This window comes from Eptatretus burgeri, chromosome 16, assembly GCF_056783735.1.
Source record: "Eptatretus burgeri isolate ZD-2024b chromosome 16, Ebu_testis_v1, whole genome shotgun sequence".
NCBI classification, from domain to species: domain Eukaryota; kingdom Metazoa; phylum Chordata; class Myxini; order Myxiniformes; family Myxinidae; genus Eptatretus; species Eptatretus burgeri.
The window spans coordinates 61927458-61954959 of record NC_140976.1 but is presented as its reverse complement, the minus strand read 5'-3'; the positions used below and the strand labels follow the sequence as shown (position 1 = coordinate 61954959).

Genomic DNA, 27502 nt, shown 5'->3' with positions numbered 1-27502 from the left:
AGTTTGTGCCGTCCCTCGGATGGACAAGGAAATCAGACAGGTGGAAGCCATTCAGCCCATCATGCTTGTGTGACACCAACACCACACTAACTTAACACAAGATCCAAATAAAAGCAGAAAATGTAAAATTTAAGTTTTTGTATTTTTTTCCTCTCCTGAAAGGAGAGGACATGGGCTTGTGAACAAAACACACATCAACTAAACACCCCTTGACGAGACCCCCACCAACACCACTCCGTACACATGCACACAATCACCCAATGCTCAAGGTACCTAAAAGTCCTGTCAACATCCGTACAACCCCTCGATCTCCATAATTTACAGGAACCTACACGACATGGTTAAAAGTAAGAGGACACCTCTTCTAATGAGTGGATTCAGTTATTTGTCACACCTATTGCTGACAGGTGTATAAAATCAAGCATACAGCCATGCAATCTCCATCGACAAACATTGGCAGTAGAATGGGCCGCACTGAAGAGCTCAGTGACTTTCAACATGGCACCGTCCTGGGATGCCACCTTTCCAACAAGTCAGTTCATCAAATTCCTGCACCAATCGTAGTCAAACACGAGGCATGGCAAGCCTGTTCTTGAAAGACTTGGGTCAAATTCCCCCAAGAATAATTGTAGCCATTAAAGAAAAAGCTTATGGGTGTGTCAACAAAATCCGACTGATCTAGATTCCAAAGCAAACTGTAAATTCTCCACAGTTTAATAGAATGGGAGTGTAGATCAAGCAAGGGGAGCTGTCTAAACATGTAGCCTATAAAGGCAGAACTGTCGCAAACACTCAACCTCCACAGCATTAAGGAATGTACCTGGGCTTAACAGAATGTGAAACAAACTGATGGTTGAATGCCTCTGGGGGCTTGTATTTTTGGAACTTTGTTCATTCTTTGTACTATTGATCAGATAATGGCTGTTCCCAGTGTAGTCGAGTTTTTTTTTGGGGGGGGGGGGGAAATGTAATCACAAGGAAGGTTGGATTGTTCGTTTAACTGGAAGAGTCTTGAGAACAATCATCGAAGCTTGATCCATACAAACAGAGCGACCGTTCTGCCAAATTAAGTTTCTTGGCTGGGGTTAAAATCCTGGACAAGTCACCACTCCGACGCGGGAATAACTTGCCTTCGCTTTGCAAAGAACACCATGGAGATCTTTAACATCTACTAAATAATGGCAGACGGGACACCTATATAAACGTCCATCTGAAGGAAAGCACACACTGAATCATCCTATCTGTGAAATAAGGACGACATTTTATGGTTGTCTTGATTCAAACCCAGAATAGACAGCTTAGAGAAGTGTGTGTATACTTCAAGGCTGAACCCACCACCCCTCCCTCCTAAACAAAAGTTGAAAGATGGGAAAAGGTTCCACCAGGAAATCACCCAATATCAAATGTGAAGATAAAAATTATGTTTTTCCGGTTGTTTCAAAGTCCCCACCCCAGTCAGTGATAGATCAAGCAGCAGCATCAGCAAATACTGCATGCAGTCAAATTCAGTATTAATGAAAACATCCCACAAAACCTTGAGGACAAACAAGTTTATAAAACAATCGATCGTCAGATTAATACGTTTTGGAAATCATGACGAAAACCAGGTTCACGTGGTGCAAACAAAACAAAATCAAATTCAGGAGATACGAAGGCTCGGCTTCGACAAATCAAATGACATCATAAAGCACAGACGTGCAACTCAAAACCTTTATTGCAAATTTCCACCGTTCAGAAGCAGCATGCTACCGAGCCAAATAGCACTTGCACCGTTCAACTTAAGTTTGGCGCATTCCAAGTGAGTCATTTTGTGTTGCACAAATAAAACCAAGGCGCACATTCTGGTATCAAAAAAAAACAAAAACAAAAAAAAACAAAACGCCAACTTTTCCAAAACTACTTTTGTTCCCAAATCAAAGTTATGGTATGTGCAAAGAGGAAACACCTTGAGGGAGGGAGGGAAGGGGGGGGGTGAAAGGTGCAGGACTTCAGGAAGCCTTTAATCTTTCAGAACGTTAATCTTTCACTGGATCAACCAAATACCAAAAAGGCCAGGCCATTTGCCAAGAAGTTAAAAAAAAAAATTAAAAAAAAAATTCAAACATTGGCTGCAAGCAACTGCACAGAAAAAAAAAATAAAGAAAAAGAAAAAAGAAAGAGTTGGAAATGCAACTACAAGTGAGATACAATTACCAAGTCATGCAAATTATTTTAAGGTAGGATTATCAAACACCCCCTGAAAACAAAACAAACAAAACAAAACAAACCGATAACAAAACTGGAACAAATACAACCAGAAAATGAACCAGCACCACATACCAAAAGGCAATTTATCACTCGGCCTGTTGGTCTGCTTGCTCAATCTTGTCTCCTTCTTCCGGCCTCTCGGACCAAAGCGAAAGGTTGTCCTGGAGCAGCTGCATGATAAGAGTGGAATCCTTGTACGACTCCTCTCCGACGTTATCGATCCCAGTCATCGCCGCGTTGAAAGCAGATTGGGCCATCTCGCAGGCTTTTTCGGGTGATTTGCAGATCTCATAATAGAAGACGGAGAAGTTGAGGGCGAGGCCAAGGCATATTGGATGCGTGGGATCCATGTTTTTACAGATCTCTTGGGCCTCCTTGTAGGAAGCTTCAGATTTTGCGATCACTTCTTTATGCTCATCTTCCTGTGCCACTTCAGCCAAGTAACGGAAATAGTCGCCCTTCATCTTCAAGTAAAAAACCTGGCTTTCATACTCGTTCTTTTTTTCCTCTTCTTTGAGACTTTTGTCAATCTCTTTCTTTATCAGATGGGAATCAAGAAGGTTCAGCACATCCTGCAAACAGAACACAGTGGGCATTAACATTTGATTTGAGCAAGCCATTCATCTTGCCATGGACTGCAGGGCATGGAGTTGCCAAAAACATCGGGGAGAGGGCGCAGCGGTCAGGATTTGATGGCAAAATGGAAGAAATCGTGGACCGCAGGTCACTGAAAAATGGCACCAATTACTTGGCAAACCCAAAGGAGGCATTTCAGAATTGTACATTGCATTTTGAGAGTGAAAGGATGAAGAAAGATGCAAAAAAAAAGATAAAATTAATTCGACCGGCACTCTGAGACATCACGTCAACCGATATGCCTCCGTCCACATTATCACATCATACATACTTGTACGAAGTTCAATTTAAATCACTTCAGCTGTTCCCAAGTATCTCATTTTTTATATGATATGACCTCTGATGCCAAAACTTAATCAGTTCATCTTTGCATCATAATATATACTTGTACAACGTTTGACTTTGATCCCTTCAGCAGTTCAAGTTGTCACTGCAATGAAAACCCATCACAGACTGACAACACCTACACCCCCACCCCCCCCCCCCAAAAAAAACACATGTGTATCTATATTAGTTAGGCAAAGGTGGTATTTGTTAAAATGTAGGTAGGTTTGGGAAACGGCTGGAAAGAGTTTCTTTCTTCTTGCAGATGGCAGCTTCACCGGCAAGTAGCTGTCATTTTATTAGGACACGACTGCCGCTGATGCTATGGACATACAACAGTACAATGGTACTCATTTCGCTGACCTCAGAAGGTTGACAGACTGAATCATCCCCACCTGGTGTAAATTTAGCAGCCAAAAGGGCTTGAACTCAGGACCCTAAGATCCCAAGCCAGTCACCCTAACCACGAAGCCAACACCAGGCTGAGTTTCATGATGCCATTTTATCGTTGCAACTTCCTTAAAGTGCGACCGCACATTGCATCGTACCTTAATCGCACGTGTGACCAGATACATATTTTGGTGCAACACTGAAAAATCGAGTTAGCCCATCCCCAGATGGGGTTTTGTAATTTTACCATTCGAGCTTTTGTCAACAAACCATTATTATGAGTATACTAGCTGAAACTCTGTCACAGACGGATTCTGTTCCACGAGCCCAATATGACAACCAGTGGCGGCTCTTGTAAGAGCCGGATCCCAGTCGATGTACTCCATGGCCTTACCTAATGAGGCCTACAAAACGTCCTTGTACACTACTCCTTGTGAACAAGTCCCCTGATTTGTGCACGTGTCTACTTTGACGTACAAACACAGTGTCAAAACTTCTCAGGTCACAGTACCGAGAAAAATGACGCGACCGCGAGGAGGAGCACAAAATTGGTCCTTCAGTATTAATATATAGATGGAGAACAAGAACACCATTCGGTCGAGCTCATACCTCCGCCATGCTGAGCAGTTTTCGTTTTGTATTCCACCCATAAGCCAGATCTGGATTCAGACCTGAACCAAATTCTAATGGGCTGTTTTTTTTTGTCACCAACTCTTTGAAATTATCATGCTATTTATCTCAATGGTGAAGAATCGCTTGCAAAAAATTTCAATCTCAGATCCAGATTTACATTAAAATCGAATCAAACCCTCGTCACAGACCCAACCTGTCCAAGTTTTGTCGGAATCCGTCTAACTCCATGAGACATTGTGCTCACAGACAGGTGGATAGACGGGTAAAAACGTAACCAACACCCACCTTCAGTGGCAGAGGCAATAAATGATAAAATGTACAAATGGTTTTGTTTTTGTTTAAAAAACAAAAAACAAAACTGTTTTCACCAATTTTAGTTTGTTTACAAAGCAGATGTGGTCGGGCTTTACATTTTGAGATGCTAGTTTGGGGTTAAATTGCTTGTGATGGACAAGAACAATCCAGGACTTGGCCTTCTGCCAAAAGATGACTTGGACCCTCATTTCCAGGGGGAACAGTTGCACCAGCTAAGAGTGGGTACCCATTACTCCATGATACTTTGGATAAAAGTTTCATACAATGAAATGAGTTTTGTGCATCTCAGAATGGACTTTGCTACAAGGCAAATAAAGAAGTCAGCCAACCTTGCAGACCTGTTTTAGGACATGGTCCACCAAAGATGGTCTCTGGCAGATAGTGAGGCCAAGGAGTTAAAGGTAACATGCATCCTCCAGGGGTTGGCCAGAGAAAACAAACCAGGGTGGAAAGGGGAGTGGTCTGAAAGCTGACCCATGGAGGAGAGTGTAGTGATCCTGTGATGACAGGTGTGTTGTAGCATGTGGAGAGGGGTCGCGTGATTGCTCATTTCAACAACTTTTTCTAAATAAATAAAATACATGCAGCTGCTTCAGATTCTTCTTCGATTCATCCAAGCTCAGAGGTATGGGAATTTAACGAGCAAATGTTACAGGAATTTGGAATTCACCCAAGGTGCTGGCGATAATTTCAGACTTCAAAAAAGATGCCATGGGATCTTTAACGTTCAACCAATGCCAACAGATGAGACAGTTTAATGGCCCAACAATTGATGCACATTCATTTAAATTGTCATGCATGTATGTATATAGTTTTTGGCTACATCTTTGAATGGTGAAGAATCGCTTAATTATAAATAAATAAATAAATAAAAAATCATTCCAGTAATCGGATCTGGATATTGACCAAAATCTCAGTTCGTCGTCACCAACACCCCCACCCCTCCCCCAACAAACCTGCCCACAACTTTGAGATATCCTGCACACAAGAACAAACAGGGGTGAAAACAACCTCCTTCTACCTTTGGTGGTGGAAGAAATTATGGAATCAGTGCGATCATGACATCATAAACGGATTGGTCGAAATATTTATCCGATCAATAAGAAAATTTGAAGGTGATCTGCGAAATTTGTCGAGAGAATTAAATCGACGTCAGTAATGTGGTCTGGCAGCCATAAAAAAAAAAATCTGAAATGGAAGCATTTACATGTATGATCGACAACATGTGGGGGGTTACAATGAAGTCTTCAGTGACATGGATTGGATTTTAGCCAAAACCTTAAAAAAAAAAAAGTATACACATATATAAAAATCGATTAAGCTGCCAAACGCAAAACTAAGGGCATCATCAACTCTCCTTGGGGATAAAAGTTTGATCACGTCATCTGGCAGCCATATTGGGAGGGAAAAAAATGAAACACCAATGTAAAGTCACTTAATTGGGCGTTTGGCCACCAAGTGCAGCCAGTACATCCTGTATGCACTGTTGCATAAAGTCCACCAGTGTCTGGAATTCTGTTGGAGGGATGTGGCACCATTCTTCCACGAGAAAGTCGATCAACTCACACCCATTTGATGGAGGTGGCGTCATTCCAGAATATCCCCAAAATGCTCGATTTGGTTCAGATCTGGTGACTGAGAAAGCCATGACATAGGATGAACATAAGCGTCATGCTCACCAAACCATTGGGAGATCACACGTGCTCTGTGGATGGGGGAATCATCATACTAGAAGACATCTCCCAGCAGGAAAGAAATGCTGCAACATGGGTGAAGATGATCACTACCAAGTGGCAGTTGGCATCAACCTTGCTTTCTAACAGAATGACTGCACCCAAACCATGTCAGGAAAATGCACCCCACAATACAACTACCAGAACCATTGAATGTGAGAACCAAGCAGAGTTGTAGAGTTCTTCAGGTTGGCACCACACATGCACTCATCCGTTTCTCAAGAACATAGTGAAGGACGATTCATCTAACCATATCATTTCTCCACTGCTTGGTTGTCCATTGCTCATGCTCTCTGCACCATTGGACTCAAACGGGCATTGCGAGGGGGTGATGAGTGTTTTTTGCACCGAAACCAGACTATGGTATTCCCCTCTGTGGAGTTATCGGCAGACCGTTTTTGATGAAACCGGCTTCTCACGTCACAGGTTGAAATTTAGTTAATTGATCTGCAATTGCTTGCCTGCTTTGTACTTCAAATTAATGCAGTTCCACCCACTGTTGCCCTTTGCTGATGTTGGCATGGAATTCCAAGGGAAAGACATCACCTTAGACACCATTGCTCATGAAACATTAGCAAATTGAGCTGTCACTGAAGCTCCTGCCAAACATACCCCAACAATTGCCCCTCTTTCAAAGTCAATGAGGTCGCCACGTGCAGCAATAATTATAGGCAACCAGGCCTGTGCAGTATTTTTACACATGACCCGAAGCATGCTGGATGTTATTTGCTTCATTAATACATGGGCCATACCTGTGTAGAAACTGTTGCTTTCAACACACTTGGTGTCTCATTCACCCAGAAGGTTCCATTTTCTGTCCACTACCTGTATGTATGAATTGTGATAAACTACCCAGTTTGTCAGATTTTAAATTTATGACGTCATTAGTCATGCCGTTAAACAGCCATATTAGATTGGGGAAAGGCGAAGGGGGAGGGGGGGGGAATTCAAAATCTTCTGAAACCACTGCAAAATAGACTACCCGTACCAAATAAAGATAAAGTTGCTGGGGGAGGGCCACAGGACACAGCAGAGGCAGTAGAAAGACCACAGGAGTGCCTGCAATGTGAAAGCAACAGACCATATACTTCAGCCTCATCATGGGAGATTCCAATGATGTTGAGTGCTTTAGATTCCAAAGGGTGCCAGCCCATAGAGGAAAGCAGTACTCCATCGAGCTAAAAAGGCTTTGTTGGTCCAGAACCGATTTTCCAATGAAAGACTTGGCTCGATGGAAAATGACCAGTCTGCATCTGTCTTTGGAGCCCAGCGTTGCTATGCGGTTCCTCAACATATGAGGTCATCGCTGATGGTGAGGCCTAGAAGTTCAAGACGCAGAAGACAGATTTTCCAGGATTGAAAGATCTCATTTGTCTGATCAGTATCCGATCTATTCCATATCAGCAGAGCGACATATCTGCAGTCTGTCTCGTAGTGGGATGTGGGAAATGTAAGAATGTGTTAATCTGCAAGAGAGGAAGCAATGGGGGTTTCCACAGCACTGGAGAGGTCATTTATATAGATGAAGCACAGGACCGAGCCCAAAAAACCACCTCGGGGAAATAAAGGCTCAACCAGGATAAGAGGGTTCCATTGATAAGAACATGTATACAGTGCCGACAGAAAATCTACACCCCCTTTCAAAAGTCACCTTTTGTTGCCTTATTTAATGCAATTTAATTCCAGGCTATATCAGACAGTTTCCACATCATAACCCACAACTTCCAAGTGAAAGACAAATTCTACCAAATTAATTAAAAATACAAAACTAGAATATCTTGGTTGCAACTGTAAATTAGATCAGGTTAAACCTAATCACCTTCATAATCACACACAGTTAATTGACCAACACCTGTATTCAATTGTAGCAATTCTGATTATTTCAGAATGAAACAGCTGTTCTTGTAAGTTTCCTCTGCTGGGTAATGAATTTCACAGCAAAGACTCAACCATGAGCACAAAGGAGCTTTTAAAAGACCTCCAGGATAAAGTTGCGGAAAGGCACAGATCAGCTCCGGCACATGCCCCCAGCCCCTGACCTGACAGATCAGGGGATAGGTATAAAAATATTTCAAAGGCCTTGAATATCCCTTGGAGCACAGTCAAGACAATCAAGAAGTGGAAGGTGCATGGTACCACCAAGACCATGCCGAGATCAGGCAGTCCTTCCAAACTGGATGACCAAGCAGGGAGAAGACCGATCAGAGAAGCCACAAAGAGGCCAATGACAACTTTCAAAGAGCGACACACCTTTATGGCAAAAACTGATCACTGTGCATGTGACAATATCCCAAGCACTCTACAAGTCTGGTCTGTATGGGAGGGTGACAAGAAGGAAGCTATTACTCAAAAAAGCCCACCTTGAGTCCCGTTTGAGGTTGGCAAAAAAAAGAAAAACGATGGAGATTCTGAAGCCATCCAACAACTTATCCAAAGATATTCTCGTTTTGTATTTTTAATTAATTTCCTGAAATTTGTATAATTTGTTTTTCACTTGGAAGTTGTGAGTAACAATGTGTAAGTAAAGGTGGATAGAGTCCGATTTAATGAAATATAAATCCAGGCTACAAGGTAACAAAAAGTGAAAATTTTCAAAGGGCGTGTACAATTTCTATCGGCAATGTACATAGCAGAAGAAAGAAATCCCAGAATGAAGCCCGCCTTGAATGCCACGAGCAGATAGCTTGGCAAGCAAAGCAGGATGCCTGAGGTATGTCCAAGGAGACAGTCCCAACCTATGACTTGAGATTTAAGGCCTTCAATTCTTGCTGAGAGGAGCAGAAGCATGGCTGGAGTTGAGTGACAAGCAAACAGTTGACATCAGCAGCAATGCTGCATTCCATGACCGCTTGTAAATGGAAGCAAGTAATCTCACTGATCTGTTGTTGAGGATCTGTTTTGGCACTCTTGCAGAAATATTGATGTTAGCCAAAAATGTTTCGATTTTGAACAGAGGACAGGATTTATTCGACGGTGTTGGGGGTGGCAAGCACTTGACCTCCAATTTAGGTTTAGCGTGTATTCCACATCTGAAGAATTGATAGCCATTTCAAAATGCTGGACACATTTGTTAGAACAACGTTCTACAGGTTGATATGGTTTTGGTGCAAAATAATCCAAAATATATGGACAATGTGATGAGAACAGTGACTGCCCAATTTCACCTGCGGCAATATAGAGATCAATGATGGCAGCAATGATGGGGAAAAAAAAAAAATCTTCACAGGATGAGATTCAAGAATGGATGAGCATCAAAAACTGTCCAAATTAAAGGAAGTGATTAAAGGAGTGTTGCAGATGCAATTTCAGAAGGAAGGTTAGAACTACAACTGGAGAGAAAACTAGTTGTAAAATGGGAATCTATACTAAAAAAGGCAGTGTGTGTGGGGTGTGGGGATTTTTATTTTTAAACAAAGCATAACATTCTCCCCGATTACACCCACCCCTACGTGTCTCTCTGGACGTATCCGGACGGTAGTTAATCTCCATACGTGCCTGGACGGTGGTCATGTCCGGGCGGTGTACATGTCTGGAGCTGTGTTTGTCACTGGACATGTCTGGGCGATATTTACAGCATGACAGGAATAAAATGGATTTCAGACATGATTTTGTTTCAATCTTAATTGTTATTCTAAGCAGAATCACTTTGATGAGACAGTATGAATCGTAATTGATGCTCCACCAGACGTCTGCCTTCCCTTCCTCTCACCTCCTCCCCCCACCTCCTCATTTCAGGTCAGGTTATGGGAGCATGCGCCAGAACAGCGGATCGCTGTGCCCACTTTCCGCCGGTACTCCAGGGGCCTCCATCTGGGCATTCCCCAGGCAGATGCCTGGCCCATCCCCATCTCCTTGAGATGCTGATCAACCTGCTGCAACCACGAGGCATGTGGTCGGCCCATTGGCCTCCACTCAGGAGACTCCCTCGCTGAGAGAATCTGTTGAGCAAGATCAGAGTCAAGAAAACGCGCCACATGTCCATACAGCCGCAGCTGACGCTCACAGACTATGCAGGTAACAAATCATATTTGAGTCTCTCTCAGCAACTGCTTGTTGGACACAAAGTCCGAGCAGTGACAGCCAACGATTCTCCGAACAGGACTGGTGCTAAAGGAATTAAATCTGTCTCAGATCCCTGGTCAGAGACCAAGTGTCACATCCGTAGAGAAAGACTGGAAGCACCAATGACCTGAAGACTGACTTTCGTCCTCCCGCACATGTACCGGCAGCGCCACACCCCATGATGCAACGAATCCATGACTCCCCAGGCCCGACCCAGATGTCTGTTCAGCACCTTGAGGGCCCACGAAAGGATATCTAAAGTATCGGCAAAAATCAAGGTCGGAGATCTTGACATTCTGAAACGATGCACCGCAGCTTGAGCTCTGACATCCTCCCCAGAATCTAGTCCTTACAAACAATGAAGTGTGGGGGCCAGTACACACCCATGATGAACTCCAGTTACAACTGGAAATAACTCAGAGATGGTACCACCACATATCACAGCACCCTCAGTATGAGAGTATAGTTCAGACATCAGATTTATCAGTTTTGGTGGCACACCACGAACACCAAGAATCCTCCAGAGGGCATCCCGATTCACTGACTCGAACGCTTTACAGAGATCAACATGGGCTGTAAGCAGCCGCTGCCAAAACTCTCGTCTGCGTTCGGTGAGGACCCGAAGGACAAGGATAAGGTCAATCGTTGACTTATTTGGTGTAAAGCCAGACTGCTCTGGACGCTGGTGCTCAAGCACATGGTGGCAAACCCAATCAAGAATTATCCAAGCAAAGACCTTGCTATCACCGAGAGTAGCGTCACCCCACGTTAGTTGTTGCAGTCTTGGCGATCACCCTACCCTTTCCAAAGAGACAAGACCCCACCTCCAGTCAGTCGGGATGATGCCTGGAACACAGAACTGCGTGCAATGACATGAGTACAGCATTTACACCAGCCTTTACAAGTTCAGCATGGATGCCACTTCAAGACCACTGTCCTCAAAGTAATCAACCCAGCGAGCCTTCACTTCGGATTCCTCTCTCAAGAGCCCACCACCCTCTGCTCCAAGTACAGTACACCGAGGGATGGAATTGGAGTAACGCAATGTACAAATTCCCCTGGAAGCAGAAGAATCACTTGACCACAGGTGATGCTCTACCCCTCACAGATTCCTCAAACAAAGGCCTCCTCATCCACCTTTAGCGCACGTACAGTTTTACGCCTCAGCTCCCTGAACCTCAGCCCTGCCATTCAACCTGGCACTGCGACTCTGGTCAATGGTATCCAGTGTCCCTTGAGGCACAAAATTCTTCACGCTCCGGTGAGTTCCAAGACATCCACTGGCAACATCAAGGACAGTGGTCTTGAAGGCACTCCACAACTCTTCAGGATCCCCCAAATCTCCACTCAGACTGTTTGCAAACTGCTCAGCTACCCTCATCTTTGAGCTTGCCAACATCTAGCCTCGTCTACGATGGTACCATTCTCCAGGATTTAAGCTGTAACTTCAGAGTTGCTACAAGCCTGTGGTCAGTATTGAGGAAATGAGCACTCTGCTTGACCTTGCAGTTCTGGATAATCCTCCAGCGACCATCAACGAGCACATGGTCAATCTCCTTCGCCACACCACCAGCGTTGGAATACCAAGTGCAGCGATGATCTTGTGGGTGCTGAAACCATGAACCGGCCACCCCAAGTCCATGACTTCTAACAAAGTCAAGGAACTTCATGCTATTCTGGTTCACAGTTCCAGATCCATGGGGACCAACGCAAGTCTCATAACCATCCCGATCAGTTCCAGTCGATGCATTGAAATCCCACAAGACTATGAGCCTGTGTTGGCTTAGTGGTGAGGGTGGCAGCTTGGGATCCTAGGGTCCTGAGTTCAAGCCCCGTTGGCTGCTGAATGAACACACCAGGGGGTTGACTCAGCCTGTCATCCTTCCGAGGTCAGCAAAATGAGTACCAGTGTGCACTGGTAGGAGGGGCACTGCATCAGCGACAGTCGCGCTTCCAAGAAATGATGGCTACCCCAGCAGCTCAGCTGCCATATGCAAGAAAAAGATCTCTCAAGACGAGAAGAGCACCTCATGTGGGGCACTGATCAACCAGACTCGAGCACAGCATAGAATGCGTCCTTCACGGCGAGATCACTCACCTCAGTTGGAGCATATACAGAGACCAGGGAATGACACCCAAGGAGTGATGAATCCTTAGTCTCAAAATATGCTCGTTGATCAGTGTTACCTCAATTATCATTTGAGTCAGCTTATTGGATAACTACAGCAACTCCTTGGGCATGGTAACCATCAGAGCGACGAGACCAATAGTAGGTGTAACCACCTGCCATGACCTCACCGCAATCCTGTCTCCGAACCTCTGAAAGTGCTGCAATACCGATGTTCAAACGCTTGAGTTCAGATAACAGACAGGTGATCAGCCTCTCTCAGGGATAGGCCATTCCAGGCACCCACCCGAAGGGACCGCCTCAGGTTAACCCAAGGAGACCACCGTCTGGTGGACGTCACCTCAGCACCACCCGACACTACCGCAATCTGACACGGGAACGCTACACCGTGATTTTCCTCTTATCAAAGATTGGGGGTCCCAAAGGCTTTGACACAATCCCATCATCCGGTGAGCTGCCCTGCGAAGGGCGGCTGCACAGGAGGTACTCCCATGGAGTGGGTTTTGATATTTTTGTGCTTTTCATACGTTTTACGGAATGAAGGGTTTTACAGTGGCCGGAGTGCAAATCCTGCCTCCAACCTCCTAATAAAAAAGTAACCCAACTGCAGGACGTCTGCAGACAGTTGGGTACTAGATATGGATGGCCGTTGGCTCACAAGGAGCTCCTCCACCCTCCCCCCGCCTCACTCTCCTTCACCCTTCTTCCCCACCCCTCTTCTTTTATTGGTACTTTTCATCATGTGCCAAGAAGAAGAAGAAGCATCTCAAATATGGTACACACTTCAAACAGAGCAGTGAAGTAGCTCCAATATTTATAACTGGATCACATATATACTGTATATATATATATATATTTGGTCAACATAACCCTGGAGATTAAATGGGAAAAGAAAGAATACCAGGACTTCTTCATTGTGAGACTTGGTGGACTTGTTCCAATCACACATGCCCAGAGGGATGGGAATTGGGAACTACATTTGTGTGTACGAGGTTATGATCACCTTAATGACTTGAGGTCCACCAGCAGACTCATACCTCAACGACATGAGGTGTGATCACATCAACCCCGCTTGCTGGGGAATGATGTAAATGAGATGCACCAACTTCCATCAGAAGTGTCCCAATAATTTAGAAATGGGGATTTTGTGGTAAAGAGGGCAAGCCTCAGATTTAACCAAGTTGATCCAGACTAAAGCAAAGCGTGGCTGCATGGAACCAGGAGGAAGGGAGGTGTCAGTATTGCAGAGGCAGGGATTTTAGCTTTCAAGAAACTGTAAATTCCATGTTGTCAATGGAAGGGGAAAATAAAAATAAAAGGGGAGGATACATTTGTGCACAAATCCCCCATGCTCCCAAGAGGGTGAGAGAAATGACATAAAATAAAAACAATATCACAAATGGCAGTCAGGAAAAATGTGGAAACCAGATTGATCACATACAATTAAATTAATCTTGATCACAAGTCCTCGTGCTCATCTACAAAGGTTGTACGCAGACGCGGCAACACGTACAATGACAACGACACGGGGAAGGGAGTGGACAAATAAATTCAGGTGTTTGAGTTGACAATCTTACCTGCATTGACGACTTCACGAGAAACAAACAAAAAGCTTCTCATTTTGATTTTGCCAAAGATCAAGTTTTAACTAAATTTAACAAAGTGGGGCAACTTTCAAATCATTCGGACAGGGCTCGCAAGACATTTTTAGACAATTCTAGTCAGTATTTTGTGTCTGCACTGGAGATTGAGATTCGCTAGTCTGAAGCAACTGCGCTCATGTTGGTTTCATTTTACGCAGAGGTTCAAACTAAAGCAATGATCGTCACCATTTTTTAGAAGGGGACCACTTTTGCTGATAAGACATCAGTGAGAGAGCTACCACACCACTTGCAAGGCTCCAAAATGGACCTTGGACCCACCTACACGTACTGTATTTTTTTTTCTACATTGTGGTTCCTGGGCTGCAAGCATAATTGTTTGCATACTGCCATCAACTTACTGATGTTGTGATGTGGTGATGCAACTCTTGTGCATCACATTGGAACTCTCATTTGAACCAGAGTCAATTTGATAGCAATTGTGGTTGTATTATGAAGGGGTTTCCCCCCACCTGTGTATTTAATCGGACGTGCATCAGGGTCACACGATGAAGAACAGGGAATTAAACCATCAAACTGAGCTTCGCAGAAGCAATTTTTGCTCACGCCATAAACAAGCAGTAAGGTGGCGACCAAGTAAAAATGGGGAGAAGCCAAAATCACACACAATCACACACAAACACACACACACACACACACACACACACACACACACACACACACACACACACACACACACACACACACACACACACACACACACACACACACACACACACACACACACACACACACACACACACACACACACACACACACACACACACCAAGAATGGTTGACGCAGGTGATGCGAGCAGACCGCCAAGCAGATGGAAGATGACCTCAAGCAAATTATAGCGTGAATAGAGTGGAATGTTTGTGGAGTAGAGCGTGCTGTCTTTTGATTAAATCATTCAGTAAAGCAAGGGGTTTAATGCAAAAAAAATAAAATAAAATAAAAAGGGCTGATAGAAAGGTGCAGAGGTATCACATTTACCTTTTAACAGTCTAGTGTGGATTGGATTGCCGACGACGCTAAACTGTTGGATTACCGGTTTGGTGCAGGGTGTTGCATCACAGAGTACCTGCGACGGAGGTCAAGCCACACTTCCTGTTAACGAGCATTAGTTGGCGAACGTTAACGATCGCTCGGTGTCTTTCACGAGAATTATGACAAATTCAATTTCTGCTCTAATCTACTTGAACAGCTCAACGGAAAACCTGGTCAGCCAGTTCGTGAGAGACTTGGGCAAAAACATGAACTCGGTCCATGAACTGAAGTAATGAAAGAAAGCCAGAGTGTTATCAGGACAGGTGGAGTGTGACATCACAATGATAAAGTACCACGTGCACACAATCAGGTGCACACAATCAGGTGACGGTGGAGCAAGCAGAGCATCAAGATGCACTCTCACCTTGCAAACATTTTCCAGCTCTTTGGTCACCTCATCCAAGTAACGCGTCACCAATTCGCTCTTTTCCTTTTCTGGATCATCTGCCGCCTTGTCTTTGATAGAATTGAGAACACGGCAGGAAGATCGGCATGCACCGACAACATTCTTATAAGCCACCGACAACAAGTTTCGTTCCTCGTTGCTTAGTTGCTTTTTGTCAATCGTAACCTGCCCGGGAGGAGGGGGGAAAAAAAAATATTGGATAAAAACGTGATATTAGCCATTCTTACCAAACTTGTGCAAAAAAAACCCCCACAATCAATACCTTCCTTCCAAAAGCATCTGGAGTTGCCATACCAGGTGTATTAAACAAGAAGTTGGGTTACCTGATAAAGTTGGGGTCATTTAGATGTCAGGAAACCATATCATGAAGATTTAAGTTTAAAAGCCAAGCCGGAAGAGCAACACGGCAACGTCGGTCCAAACGACCTCATTGAAAAGGTTTTATTGCAACGTCGAGACCTTCCACAGTCCTGCAAATTCAAGGCAACTTGCGTAGGGGTTCAGAGTGGGGGATAGGACCCCCAATGCAATTCCCCATATGTATGGGATGGCACCATCCCATTTGAGAGTGGGTATGACTAAGTGTACCGAAAAAAACCACCCAAACCTTGGGACAGCCATCCTGTTTACAGGTAAATGATCGTTAAACACCACAACAGTGGACAATTGAACCACAAACTCCATTCGTTATAGACAAGTGGTCAGACACCTGGAGCTCCACAAGTGGCACGTCCATCATTTTAATATTCACGTCACCAAGTCCTCCCCCCCTCCTCCCCACCCACACCCACCCCCTCCTTCCCCTCCCCCTCCCCCCACACCTACACCCTCTCCTCCACCTACTCTCCTAGTCCTCCTCCCCACCCGACCCTCTCCTCCTCCTCCCCACCCCACCCTCCCTCTCCTCCTCCTCCCCACCCCACCCTCCCTCCCTCTCCCCTCCTCCCCACCCCACCCTCCCTCCCTCTTCCCCTCCTCCCCACCCCACCCTCCCTCTTCCCCTCCTCCTCCCCCACACCCACCCCTCTCCTCCTCCCCCACACCCACCCCTCTCCTCCTCCCCCACACCCACCCCTCTCCTCCTTCTCCTCCTCCCCCTCCTTCTCCTCCTCCCCCACACCCACCCCTCTCCTCCTTCTCCTCCCCCTCCTCCTCCTCCTCCCCCACACCCACACCCACCCCTCTCCTCCCCCACACCCACACCCACCCCTCTCCTCCCCCACACCCACACCCACCCCTCTCCTCCCCCACACCCACACCCACCCCTCTCCTCTCCTCCCCCACACCCACACCCACCCCTCTCCTCTCCTCCTCCTCCCCACACCCACACCCACACCCACCCCTCTCCTCTCCTCTCCTCCTCCTCCCCCACACCCACACCCACCCCTCTCCTCTCCTCCTCCTCCTCCCCCACACCCACACCCACCCCTCTCCTCCTCCTCCCCCACACCCACCCCTCTCCTCTCCTCCTCCTCCCCCACACCCACACCCACCCCTCTCCTCTCCTCTCCTCCTCCTCCCCCACACCCACCCCTCTCCTCTCCTCCTCCCCCACACCCACACCCACCCTCTCTCTCCTCCTCCCCCACACCCACCCCTCTCCTCTCCTCTCCTCCTCCTCCCCACACCCACCCCTCTCCTCCTCCTCCCCCACACCCACACCCACCCCTCTCTCTCTCTCTCCTCTCTCCTCCTCCTCCCCCACACCCACCCCTCTCCTCTCCTCTCTCCTCCTCCTCCCCCACACCCACCCCTCTCCTCTCCTCTCTCCTCCTCCTCCCCCACACCCACCCCTCTCTCTCCTCTCCTCTCCTCCTCCTCCTCCCCCACACCCACCCCTCTCCTCTCCTCTCCTCTCTCCTCCTCCTCCCCCACACCCACCCCTCTCCCTCTCTCCTCTCCTCCTCCTCCCCCACACCCACCCCTCTCCTCCTCCTCCCCCACACCCACACCCACACCCACCCCCCTCCTCCTCCTCCCCCACACCCACCCCTCTCCTCCTCCTCCCCCACACCCACACCCACCCCTCTCCTCCTCCTCCTCCTCCCCCACACCCACCCCTCTCCTCCTCATCCTCCCCTATCCACACCTCCTCTTCCTCCTCCCCTATCCACACCTCCTCTTCCTCCTCCCCTATCCACACCTCCTCTTCCTCCTCCCCTATCCACACCTCCTCTTCTTCCTCTTCCTCCTCCCCTATCCACACCTCCACCTCCTCTTCCTCCCCTATCCACACCCCCTCCTCCTCTTCTCCTCCTCCCTTATCCACACCCCTCCCCTCCTCCTCCCCCTATCCACACCCCTCCCCCTCCTCCCCCTATCCACACCCCTCCCCCTCCTCCTCCTCCCCCTATCCACACCTCCACCTCCTCTTCCTCCTCCCCTATCCACACCCCCTCCTCCTCCCCTATCCACACCCCCTCCCCTCCTCCTCCCTCCTCCTCCTCCTCCCTATCCACACCCCTCCCCCTCCTATCCACACCCCCTCCTCCCCCCTATCCACTCCCCTCCTCCTCCTCCCCCTATCCACTCCCCCTCCTCCTCCCCCCCTATCCACTCCCTCCTCCTCCTCCCCCCTATCCACTCCCCCTCCTCCTCCTCCCCTATCCACACCCCTTCCTCCTCCTCCTCCCCTATCCACACCCCTCCTCCTCCTCCTCCCCTATCCACACCCCTCCTCCTCCTCCTCCCCTATCCACACCCCTCCTCCTCCTCCTCCCCTATCCACACCCCTCCTCCTCCTCCCCTATCCACACCCCTCCTCCTCCCCTATCCACACCCCTCCTCCTCCCCTATCCACACCCCTCCTCCTCCCCTATCCACACCCCTCCTCCTCCCCTATCCACACCCCTCCTCCTCCCCTATCCACACCCCTCGTCCTCCACCCTCTCCCCCCTATCTACACCCCCTCCTCCACCCTCTCCCCCCTATCTACACCCCTCCTCCACCCTCTCCCCCTATCTACACCCCCTCCTCCACCCTCTCCCCCTATCTACACCCCTCCTCCACCCTCTCCCCCTATCTACACCCCTCCTCCACCCTCTCCCCCCTATCTACACCCCCTCCTCCACCCTCTCCCCACCTATCTACACCCCCTCCTCCATCCTCTCCACACCCCCTCCTCCACCCTCTCCCCACCTATCTACACCCCCTCCTCCACCCTCTCCCCCTATCTACACCCCCTCCTCCCCTATCTACACCCCCTCCTCCACCCTCTCCCCCCTATCTACACCCCCTCCTCCACCCTCTCCCCCTATCTACACCCCCTCCTCCACCCTCTCCCCCCTATTTACACCCCCTCCTCCACCCTCTCCCCCTATCTACACCCCCTCCTCCACCCTCTCCCCCTATCTACATCCCTCCTCCACCCCTCCTCCACCCTCTCCCCCTATCTACACCCCCTCCTCCACCCTCTCCCCCTATCTACACCCCCTCCTCCACTATCTACACCCCTCCTCCACCCTCTCCCCCTATCTACACCCCTCCTCCACCCTCTCCCCCTATCTACACCCCCTCCTCCACCCTCTCCCCCTATCTACACCCCCTCCTCCACCCTCTCCCCCTATCTACACCCCCTCCTCCACCCTCTCCCCCCTATCTACACCCCCTCCTCCACCCTCTCCCCCCTATCTACACCCCCTCCTCCACCCTCTCCCCCTATCTACACCCCCTCCTCCACCCTCTCCCCCTATCTACACCCCTCCTCCACCCTCTCCCCCCTATCTACACCCACTCCTCCACCCTCTCCCCCCTATCTACACCCCCTCCTCCACCCTCTCCCCCTATCTACACCCCCTCCTCCACCCTCTCCCCCCTATCTACACCCCCTCCTCCACTATCTACACCCCTCCTCCACCCTCTCCCCCTATCTACACTCCCTCCTCCACCCTCTCCCCACCTATCTACACCCCTCCTCCATCCTCTCCACACCCCCTCCTCCACCCTCTCCCCACCTATCTACACCCCCTCCTCCACCCTCTCCCCCCTATCTACACCCCCTCCTCCACCCTCTCCCCCCTATCTACACCCCCTCCTCCACCCTCTCCCCCTATCTACACCCCCTCCTCCACCCTCTCCCCCCTATCTACACCCCCTCCTCCACCCTCTCCCCCTATTTACACCCCCTCCTCCACCCTCTCCCCCCTATCTACACCCCCTCCTCCACCCTCTCCCCCCTATCTACATCCCCTCCTCCACCCCCTCCTCCACCCTCTCCCCCCTATCTACACCCCCTCCTCCACCCTCTCCCCCTATCTACACCCCCTCCTCCACTATCTACACCCCTCCTCCACCCTCTCCCCCCTATCTACACCCCTCCTCCACCCTCTCCCCCTATCTACACCCCCTCCTCCACCCTCTCCCCCTATCTACACCCCCTCCTCCACCCTCTCCCCCTATCTACACCCCCTCCTCCACCCTCTCCCCCCTATCTACACCCCCTCCTCCACCCTCTCCCCCTATCTACACCCCCTCCTCCACCCTCTCCCCCCTATCTACACCCCCTCCTCCACCCTCTCCCCCTATCTACACCCCCTCCTCCACCCTCTCCCCCTATCTACACCCCCTCCTCCACCCTCTCCCCCTATCTACACCCCCTCCTCCACCCTCTCCCCCTATCTACACCCCCTCCTCCACCCTCTCCCCCCTATCTACACCCCTCCTCCACCCTATCTACACCCCCTCCTCCACTATCTACACCCCTCCTCCACCCTCTCCCCCTATCTACACCCCTCCTCCACCCTCTCCCCCTATCTACACCCCCTCCTCCACCCTCTCCCCCTATCTACACCCCCTCCTCCACCCTCTCCCCCTATCTACACCCCCTCCTCCACCCTCTCCCCCTATCTACACCCCCTCCTCCACCCTCTCCCCCTATCTACACCCCCTCCTCCACCCTCTCCCCCTATCTACACCCCCTCCTCCACCCTCTCCCCCTATCTACACCCCCTCCTCCACCCTCTCCCCCCTATCTACACCCCTCCTCCACCCTCTCCCCCTATCTACACCCCCTCCTCCACCCTCTCCCCCTATCTACACCCCCTCCTCCACCCTCTCCCCCCTATCTACACCCCTCCTCCACCCTCTCCCCCTATCTACACCCCTCCTCCACCCTCTACACACCTCCTCCACCCTCTCTACACCTCCTCCACCCTCTCTACACCCCTCCTCCACCCTCTCTACACCCCTCCTCCACCCTCTCTACACCCCTCCTCCACCCTCTCCACACCCCTCCTCCACCCTCTCCCCACCCCTCCTCCACCCTCTCCCCACCCCTCCTCCACCCTCTCTCCACCCCTCCTCCACCCTCTCCCCACCCCTCCTCCACCCTCTCCCCTCCTCCACCCTCTCCCCTCCTATCTACACCCCTCCTCCACCGTCTCCCCCCTATCTACACCCCTCCTCCACCCTCTCCCCCTATCTACACCCCTCCTCCACCCTCTCCCCCTATCGACACCCCTCTTCCACCCTCTTCTCCCTATCGACACCCCTCCTCCATCCTCTCCCCCCTATCTACACTCCTCCTCCACCCTCTCTACACCCCTCCTCCACCCTCTCCCCCTATCTACACCCCTCCTCCACCCTCTCCCCCCTATCTACACCCCTCCTCCACACTCTCCCCCTATCTACACCCCTCCTCCACCCTCTCTACACCCTCTCCCCCCTATCTACACCCCTCCTCCACCCTCTCCGAGTTCCCAGTCTTCCATTCATGCTCTGAAGAGCTCCATTTTGGCGGCAGCTCCACACAACCCCGCCCGTGAGTCGAGACGAGGCACCACACCCTGCGTGCTCACGCCTGTCACTACTTGCACAACAGTTCAGCCCAACCTGGAAAAGTACAGGTGTACACCCGAGGGAGTACGACTACCACACGGAGCACGGAATTTACACACATTGCGGGAATACGTCGTTTAAAACGCGCGTTACGTGCGGACGAAGAGAACTTGGACAAAACACAAGGCCGTGCAACAATGGACAAACAATGACGTCGATCAAAGCCCTCAGGTTCAGATTCCCTTCAGGAATTTAAAAAAAAAAAAAAACTCCTTTCCTGACCGAGAAACCGAGCTCGTTACGAGAAGCACGGATCGAACACGGACGGCCGGAGAGAACGCGGGCAATCCCAGGGCGCTTGGGACAAAAGAAGCAGCACGACGCGCGGCCATTACGAAATAGCCGCTTCTTTCTCTTCCCACCTGCTTCATGGCCTCCACCATGTCGTCATATCGTTCGATCTGCTCGGCCAATCGGGCCTTCACTAGAAGTTGTTGCAATTTCTCGTCCATGCTCTGCCCGTTTCACCGCGACCTTGATCGAAAAGCTCTTCGTCTGACTGAAACTGCCGGCCACACCCGCCGCTAAAACCTTTTATAACAACCTCTGGGCGAGGCGGCGGCGGCCGGGGAATGCGTGATGACGTCACCGCATTGAAGGCGGGTCAACGGAGCGGCGAGCTGTGTGAACGCGTGCACCGTACTGTACTGTACTGTACACTAACGTGCCATGCACGGTGTCTCGACTTTAAATTAGTTCAAGTGTTGGAAAAGGAGGGATTTTCGTGGAGATGTGGACGATGTACAGTGCGGTACTGTACAGTACAGTAGTGAGCACACTGTACTCTCTTCTCGGAATCAAAATTGCTTGCAGATGGTTTAATATTCACTTGTTGTGGATAAACGAACCGAAGCATCAACGTGGTTCTAACACGACTTGATCGCGTGTCATCGAGACGAATAAATGTCCAAACCTCAGAGCTGTGATGTCTTGGTCGCGTGTGGGAGGTAATTTAATAAAATAATTGGAGAGGGTCAGGGACCAGGGGCGGGGGGGGGGGTTGGTCACCTGAGGGTAAAGAAAACGAGGGGTAACTCGGGCAAGGGTCCTTCACTCAGAGATTCCTTGGTGCTTGGAATGGTCTCCTTGGAGAGGAAGTGGCAGCAGAACGGCAAGATGGGTTTAAACTGGGACGTGGTCTCCAGAGGTGTTGGGGATAGAGGGGTACAAACTACATGGATATTGGCGGGAACGCACAGTCATGGTAGGCCTTATGGCTTCCTCCTGCATCCAAGTTCCCAGGTGCATTGCATGCTGAAGTACAGTCAGTACCCGTTGGTCATTGTGTGCTAACTCACCTGATCACCAAGACAAGTAACCAGGGTCCAATTCACCAAACTTGGTCGTGATGATCACCACGTGGCAAGGTGTGAGAACATTATAATTTTGACCCCACACCCTGGGTTTTTGATTTTGGTTCAGGGCCTCAAAATCTGGAAGTGGCCAAGACCTCTGGACCTCTGAGATGGCCGACAAGTAACTTTCAGATATTGATGAAACAATGTCTGAAAATGTAAATACTGTACAGTAAAATTGCACATCAATGGAGTCATGCTTTATGGATGTGTCGGAAGTCGTACCTTTCCACTGGATTGGTGTTGTGGACCACACTCTTGAACAGAGCATTGGAACTGTCGAAGCAGTTTTTCCTTGGCTGTTTGGCACAATCTGGATGGGTCACCCCTCCGAACCATTTATTGGAGCACAGCTGTGCCACTGATGCTGTGCCCCTTTTACCAGTACACTGGTACTCTTTTCGCCAACATCAGGAGCATGACAGGCTGAGCCAACTCCACCTGTTGTTAATTCAGCAGCCAACAGGGCTTGAACTCAGGACCCGAGGATCCCAAGCCAGCCACGAAGCCAACACCAGGCGATTTCCCACTGGATAGAGGGATGTTTAATGGATTGTGAGCAAGGATGGAAGATGACATGAGATGGGGGGTCGACTGCTTACTTGAACCCTTAGAGGGAACAGTGGGATAGAAGAGAAGGGGGGGGGATCAAGAGTCAAGGTGTGCAGCCACCATGGATGTTGGAAATTAAACTATGATGGGTTTTTTGTATTCAGTCGGGGCTCGTACTTGAGGAAGAGTCAGTACTAGTACAGTGAACAGATCAGGACACAACAGGCCAAAAGGAACAGCAAAGAGTGTGGGGAGGGGGGGATAAACACCAATCGCAGGGAGAGGGGGTGCCAACAGCAGAGCCAAAGGCCAAGATAGAGACCTGGCCAAACAATTGGGGGGGGGGGGGGCAGGAGAGGATGCATGGGGTGGACAATATGGATACAGAAGGGAATTCTCAGGAGGGAAAACTGAAAATTTGGAAGGAGACATTGGGTTGGGGGTTAACAAGGGTAGAAAGTATAATGGTTTTGGATGGGGATGATCTGAGATGGTGGTGGACAACTGTCTTGAAGACCTGAAGCAAAGAATAAGATGGAAGAGAATATGGAAGTTTGTTCCACAGATGAGGGGGGGGGGGAGGAACTAAAGAGTGGAGGTGAGTAGTGATCCTGGATTTGAAGATCCTGGAGACAGAGACAGAGACAGAGAGACAGAATCATGTGAAATTTACAAAATTGAGAGTGATAATTCAAATTCCATCCTTAACATATTTTTCACAAATGAGTTTAATTTTAAAAAAAAGGTCAATGGGTTCCAGAAAATGTGGTCTGGTGAAAGTGAAGAGATTTCCAAGACATTTTAAATACGGTCTTGCTTCAGTACTTTATTATTACACGTCACAAATCTGGGAAATCAGAGCCATGGCGACTCGGCCCCTTTCCACTACTCACTAATGGGGTACAGACTGTTTAACCCCAACTCCCCCCCCAACCACTCTCCATTGACTGGGTTCAAAGCTGGAAGCTTGCCATCATGGCAATCCAGAGCTATAGTTTTGTCATTGTTCCAACTGCAGAATTGTTGTCCTGCCACATACATCAGGAAAGTCGGTGTGCACGTTTTTAGCTTCCTTGACTCCAAGGGTTTGTGTGGAGAGGATGGAATAAGTACAAATAGTTTTTCGTTTGCACTGCCTCCAGGACCAGTACCCAGCAGGAGGTTAAGACCATACATTTACAAAAAGAAAACTCACATTGTACATTTACAGTTCTTTTTAAATGCAATAATTACTGTGACATTCAATCGAGACACCTTTCCAAAAGGCAACATCAACTCTCTAACTTGTGCTTTGTTTCATGAATTTCTTGTGCTCGAGCATCATCACCGAACATATTCAAGCACAAGATAGACAAATTCGATGAACCATAACCCATTTTCTTTTCTCTGCTTTCAGAAGCACGGTTTCAAACAGGTCAGGAGAATCAACCAGGGGTAGTCTGCCCAAGCACAAGTTCCATTGACGTGTGGCTTTTCTGCAGTTCTTGAGCCAATGTTTCTGGACTTGTTCAATGACGTTCGAGTCAGGACTCTGTGGTGCCCAAGGAAGAATCTGCAGTCCATTCCGTCTCTCCCAGGGAGAGGTGGTTCTGGACATGTGTGGAAAAGCTGGCCTCCATGAAGTAATATGCAAGAGCTGCAACAGAACCTACTCCACATCTGGCAAAATTTGGGTCAGGCCATCACTGAGGATATCCGTTTGACAGCTTCACGAGTTCAAGCACTGGATGATACCAAAGGACAGTCCATGTACGATCGTATCACAGATTGTTAAAACAAAGTTTATTTACAATCAGTAGTGTTCATGTTGGCATGGCAGGGCACTGTTCATGATTTTCTTTCCCCATTTCTCAACATAGTGCCGGGGCTGACAGGATGGCCTAGGCCCTAGAAGTACGCACTCACCTCTAAGCTATCAAGCCTAGGTTTGAATCCCGTTCCAGCTATAAACTGTCATCGCAGTGTTTCACAGGAAGGGTGATTCATCAATGTGTGTGCCATCCCTCAGATGGACGTTTAATGGGAATCCCGTCTGCCAGCATTCGTTGGTAGACGGTAACGATGCCATGGTGTCCTTCACGTAGAGTAGGCGAGCTATCGCAAGTACCATGAACAAATTACAAATCCCTGCCCAAACCAGCAGAGAGCATTGCATCGGCAGCATCAGCCAATGATGCGATCACACAGCCTTGTGCTGCATATAAACAAAGGACAACAACATAGTTCTCTGAGACTTCAATACACCGTTCCCATCATTTGAGTAGCTTGTACATTCCATCAGAGGTCGTTGGTTGTTAGTCTGGCCAGGTAAGGATGAAACAATTTTCCTTCACAGGTGTCACATCTGCAAATCGATGTCTCCCAGCAAGCCGACTTCATCGTTTTGAAAAGGTCAAATTATAAAAATTGTGTCATCTCAGGAGCATCGGGTTCATTCGCCCCATTTCACAGCTCAACCTTTGAACACATAAAATTGTTGCGCTGGCCATGTGTGTGGGCGTGTGTTGCCATGCTGCAACAAAACTACGAGTTTCCTTCGAAACAAACCTCAACCCAGGAGAAGGCCATTCACATCTTCAAGGACATCATTGCCATGTTTAACAACGTCACAAGCTTCACACGCATGTTTCCAAAATTACGCAGTCGATAAACACTCCAGATCAGACAGATTACCAAAAAGCTCTTCTCTTTTTTTTCCTTCTCAATTTCGTTTCTGCAGATAAAATCCATTTGCAATACAATGAGGATTCATTCATCTGAACTTTGATCTAGGGAGTACCATATATCAGAACACTTTGTGCTTATTAACTTTGCCCGAAGTTGCAGAGAATGAGCACAGAATCATTACAAATACAATGTAAAGAAACAAGTTTTAAATCATCATGCCGACACATGCAGGGCATTCCGAGCACGTATGTGCCCTTTCATAAGCCTGTGACTCGATGGAAAAAGACGGAAAAACAAAACAAAACACCATTTGGTGTTTAATTAAGTTCACAAACAATGCACGCCATGGATATGGCAGGATGAGATACCCTGTGGGTGGGAGTTCCATTAAGTTTCTCGAATACATTGCAAGACTCCAATGAGTAAAAAAAGTCGTTAGTATCACTGGAGATGTCCAAATCGGTGCAGATGGAGAAAACAAAAAGAAACAGAAATGAAGCCTTTCAATTTGGACAGGAATATCCGTCGTACCACGGACGATGCCTGGCCGAGTCGGGCTGAAGAATACAATTGCAGTGAAAACAAACAAAAATATATATTTTCTTTCCATTATATAATGCTTCTGTACTTGCACCAGAAGACAACGGGACTCAGGGTGCATCCGGTTGCACTTTGTCCAAACACCCCTGCCAAAAAATCACGAGTTGGTCATCCTTGTTTGTACAAAACTCGACGAGGCTGCGGAGCAAACGCTCTGCGAACTTGTCATCGCCAGTAGCCGCTGATCGCCAGCTCTTGCTCAGCATGCTGTTCGACGTCCAATGGAAACCGAACTTCTCGTCTGGTGGGACCGTCGGCGTGTTGGCATTGGAAGAGTTCCGGCGCCTTCGTGATTGCCCCGATGCCAGTTTCCGCTTGCAGTAAGGCAGCTGCGCAAACGCTACACCTGCCATGCCAATGCACACCTTATTGTAAGTATTCTACACACAGCGAGTAGAGCTGTTCAAGTCAAGTTCCGACAAAAGCGTATCAATACGTGCATTCCATGTTAAATTATATCCGTTTGACTCGCTTTCGTTGAGCAAAATAACAACTAGAGAGTTCATAGAACACCTTACCTCGTGCAGCCTTGAGAAACAAGGACATGGGCGGGTCTGTGAGCGGAATATTTGATGGGTCGTGATGACTTAAAATGGTGTAATATTTTGCCCAGGTACGTTCTGCCAATCGGAAGGCTTTTGTCAAAGTGGCAAAAAGGCAATTTGTGTTCTCCAGTTGTCAAGTTTGCTGCGTATCGTAATTCAATAGAAGTAAAATAAGGATTTTAAAGGCTGTAAAATTATTTTTTGTTGGAGGTTTACCACCATTGATGCAGCATCTTTTACATCACCTTATTGAACACATGACACGAGTTCTTCGTGCCTGTTTGTGTCCTTTATGATGTCCTTAAAAACAGCAAGTTTCCTGTTCGGAATGATTTTCGCGAGTTCGCTATCATACGCAGCCTGTGGATGCTGGTTGCATCAT

At 48.6% G+C, this 27502-nt stretch overlaps 2 protein-coding genes across 9 annotated transcripts in view; both read right to left on the bottom strand.

The window, feature by feature from the left end:
• Positions 1-1696: 1696 nt before the first annotated feature.
• On the bottom strand, positions 1697-22005 carry LOC147011180 (14-3-3 protein gamma-B-like). Its single transcript, XM_085859809.1, has 3 exons — positions 21764-22005; positions 15525-15731; positions 1697-2819 (listed from the first exon to the last, which is right to left on the bottom strand). The coding sequence occupies exons 1-3, from the start codon at positions 21851-21853 to the stop codon at positions 2334-2336; spliced, it is 783 nt and encodes a 260-aa protein (XP_085715935.1). The 5' UTR covers positions 21854-22005; the 3' UTR covers positions 1697-2333.
• Positions 22006-24049: 2044 nt separating this feature from the next.
• Positions 24050-27502, bottom strand: part of DEPDC5 (DEP domain containing 5, GATOR1 subcomplex subunit) — a 150067-nt gene continuing 146614 nt past the window's right edge. For 6 of the 8 annotated variants that reach the window (XM_085858670.1, XM_085858671.1, XM_085858672.1 and 3 more), the window contains one exon: positions 24050-26921. In XM_085858670.1, the coding sequence (XP_085714796.1) occupies positions 26626-26921 (296 nt within the window). In that variant the 3' untranslated portion in view covers positions 24050-26625. The remainder of the gene's footprint in view (positions 26922-27502) is intronic. The other 2 variants (XM_085858675.1, XM_085858669.1) reach the window with 1 other exon arrangement.

Coding starts and splice junctions, on each gene's coding strand:
- LOC147011180 (XM_085859809.1), bottom strand. CDS start 21,853: ATGGACGAGAAATTGCAACAACTTCTAGTGAAGGCCCGATTGGCCGAG. Junction 15,732..21,763: donor TGGTGGAGGCCATGAAGCAG/GTGGGAAGAGAA, acceptor CCTCCCGGGCAG/GTTACGATTGACAAAAAGCA. Junction 2,820..15,524: donor AGCTGGAAAATGTTTGCAAG/GTGAGAGTGCAT, acceptor TTCTGTTTGCAG/GATGTGCTGAACCTTCTTGA.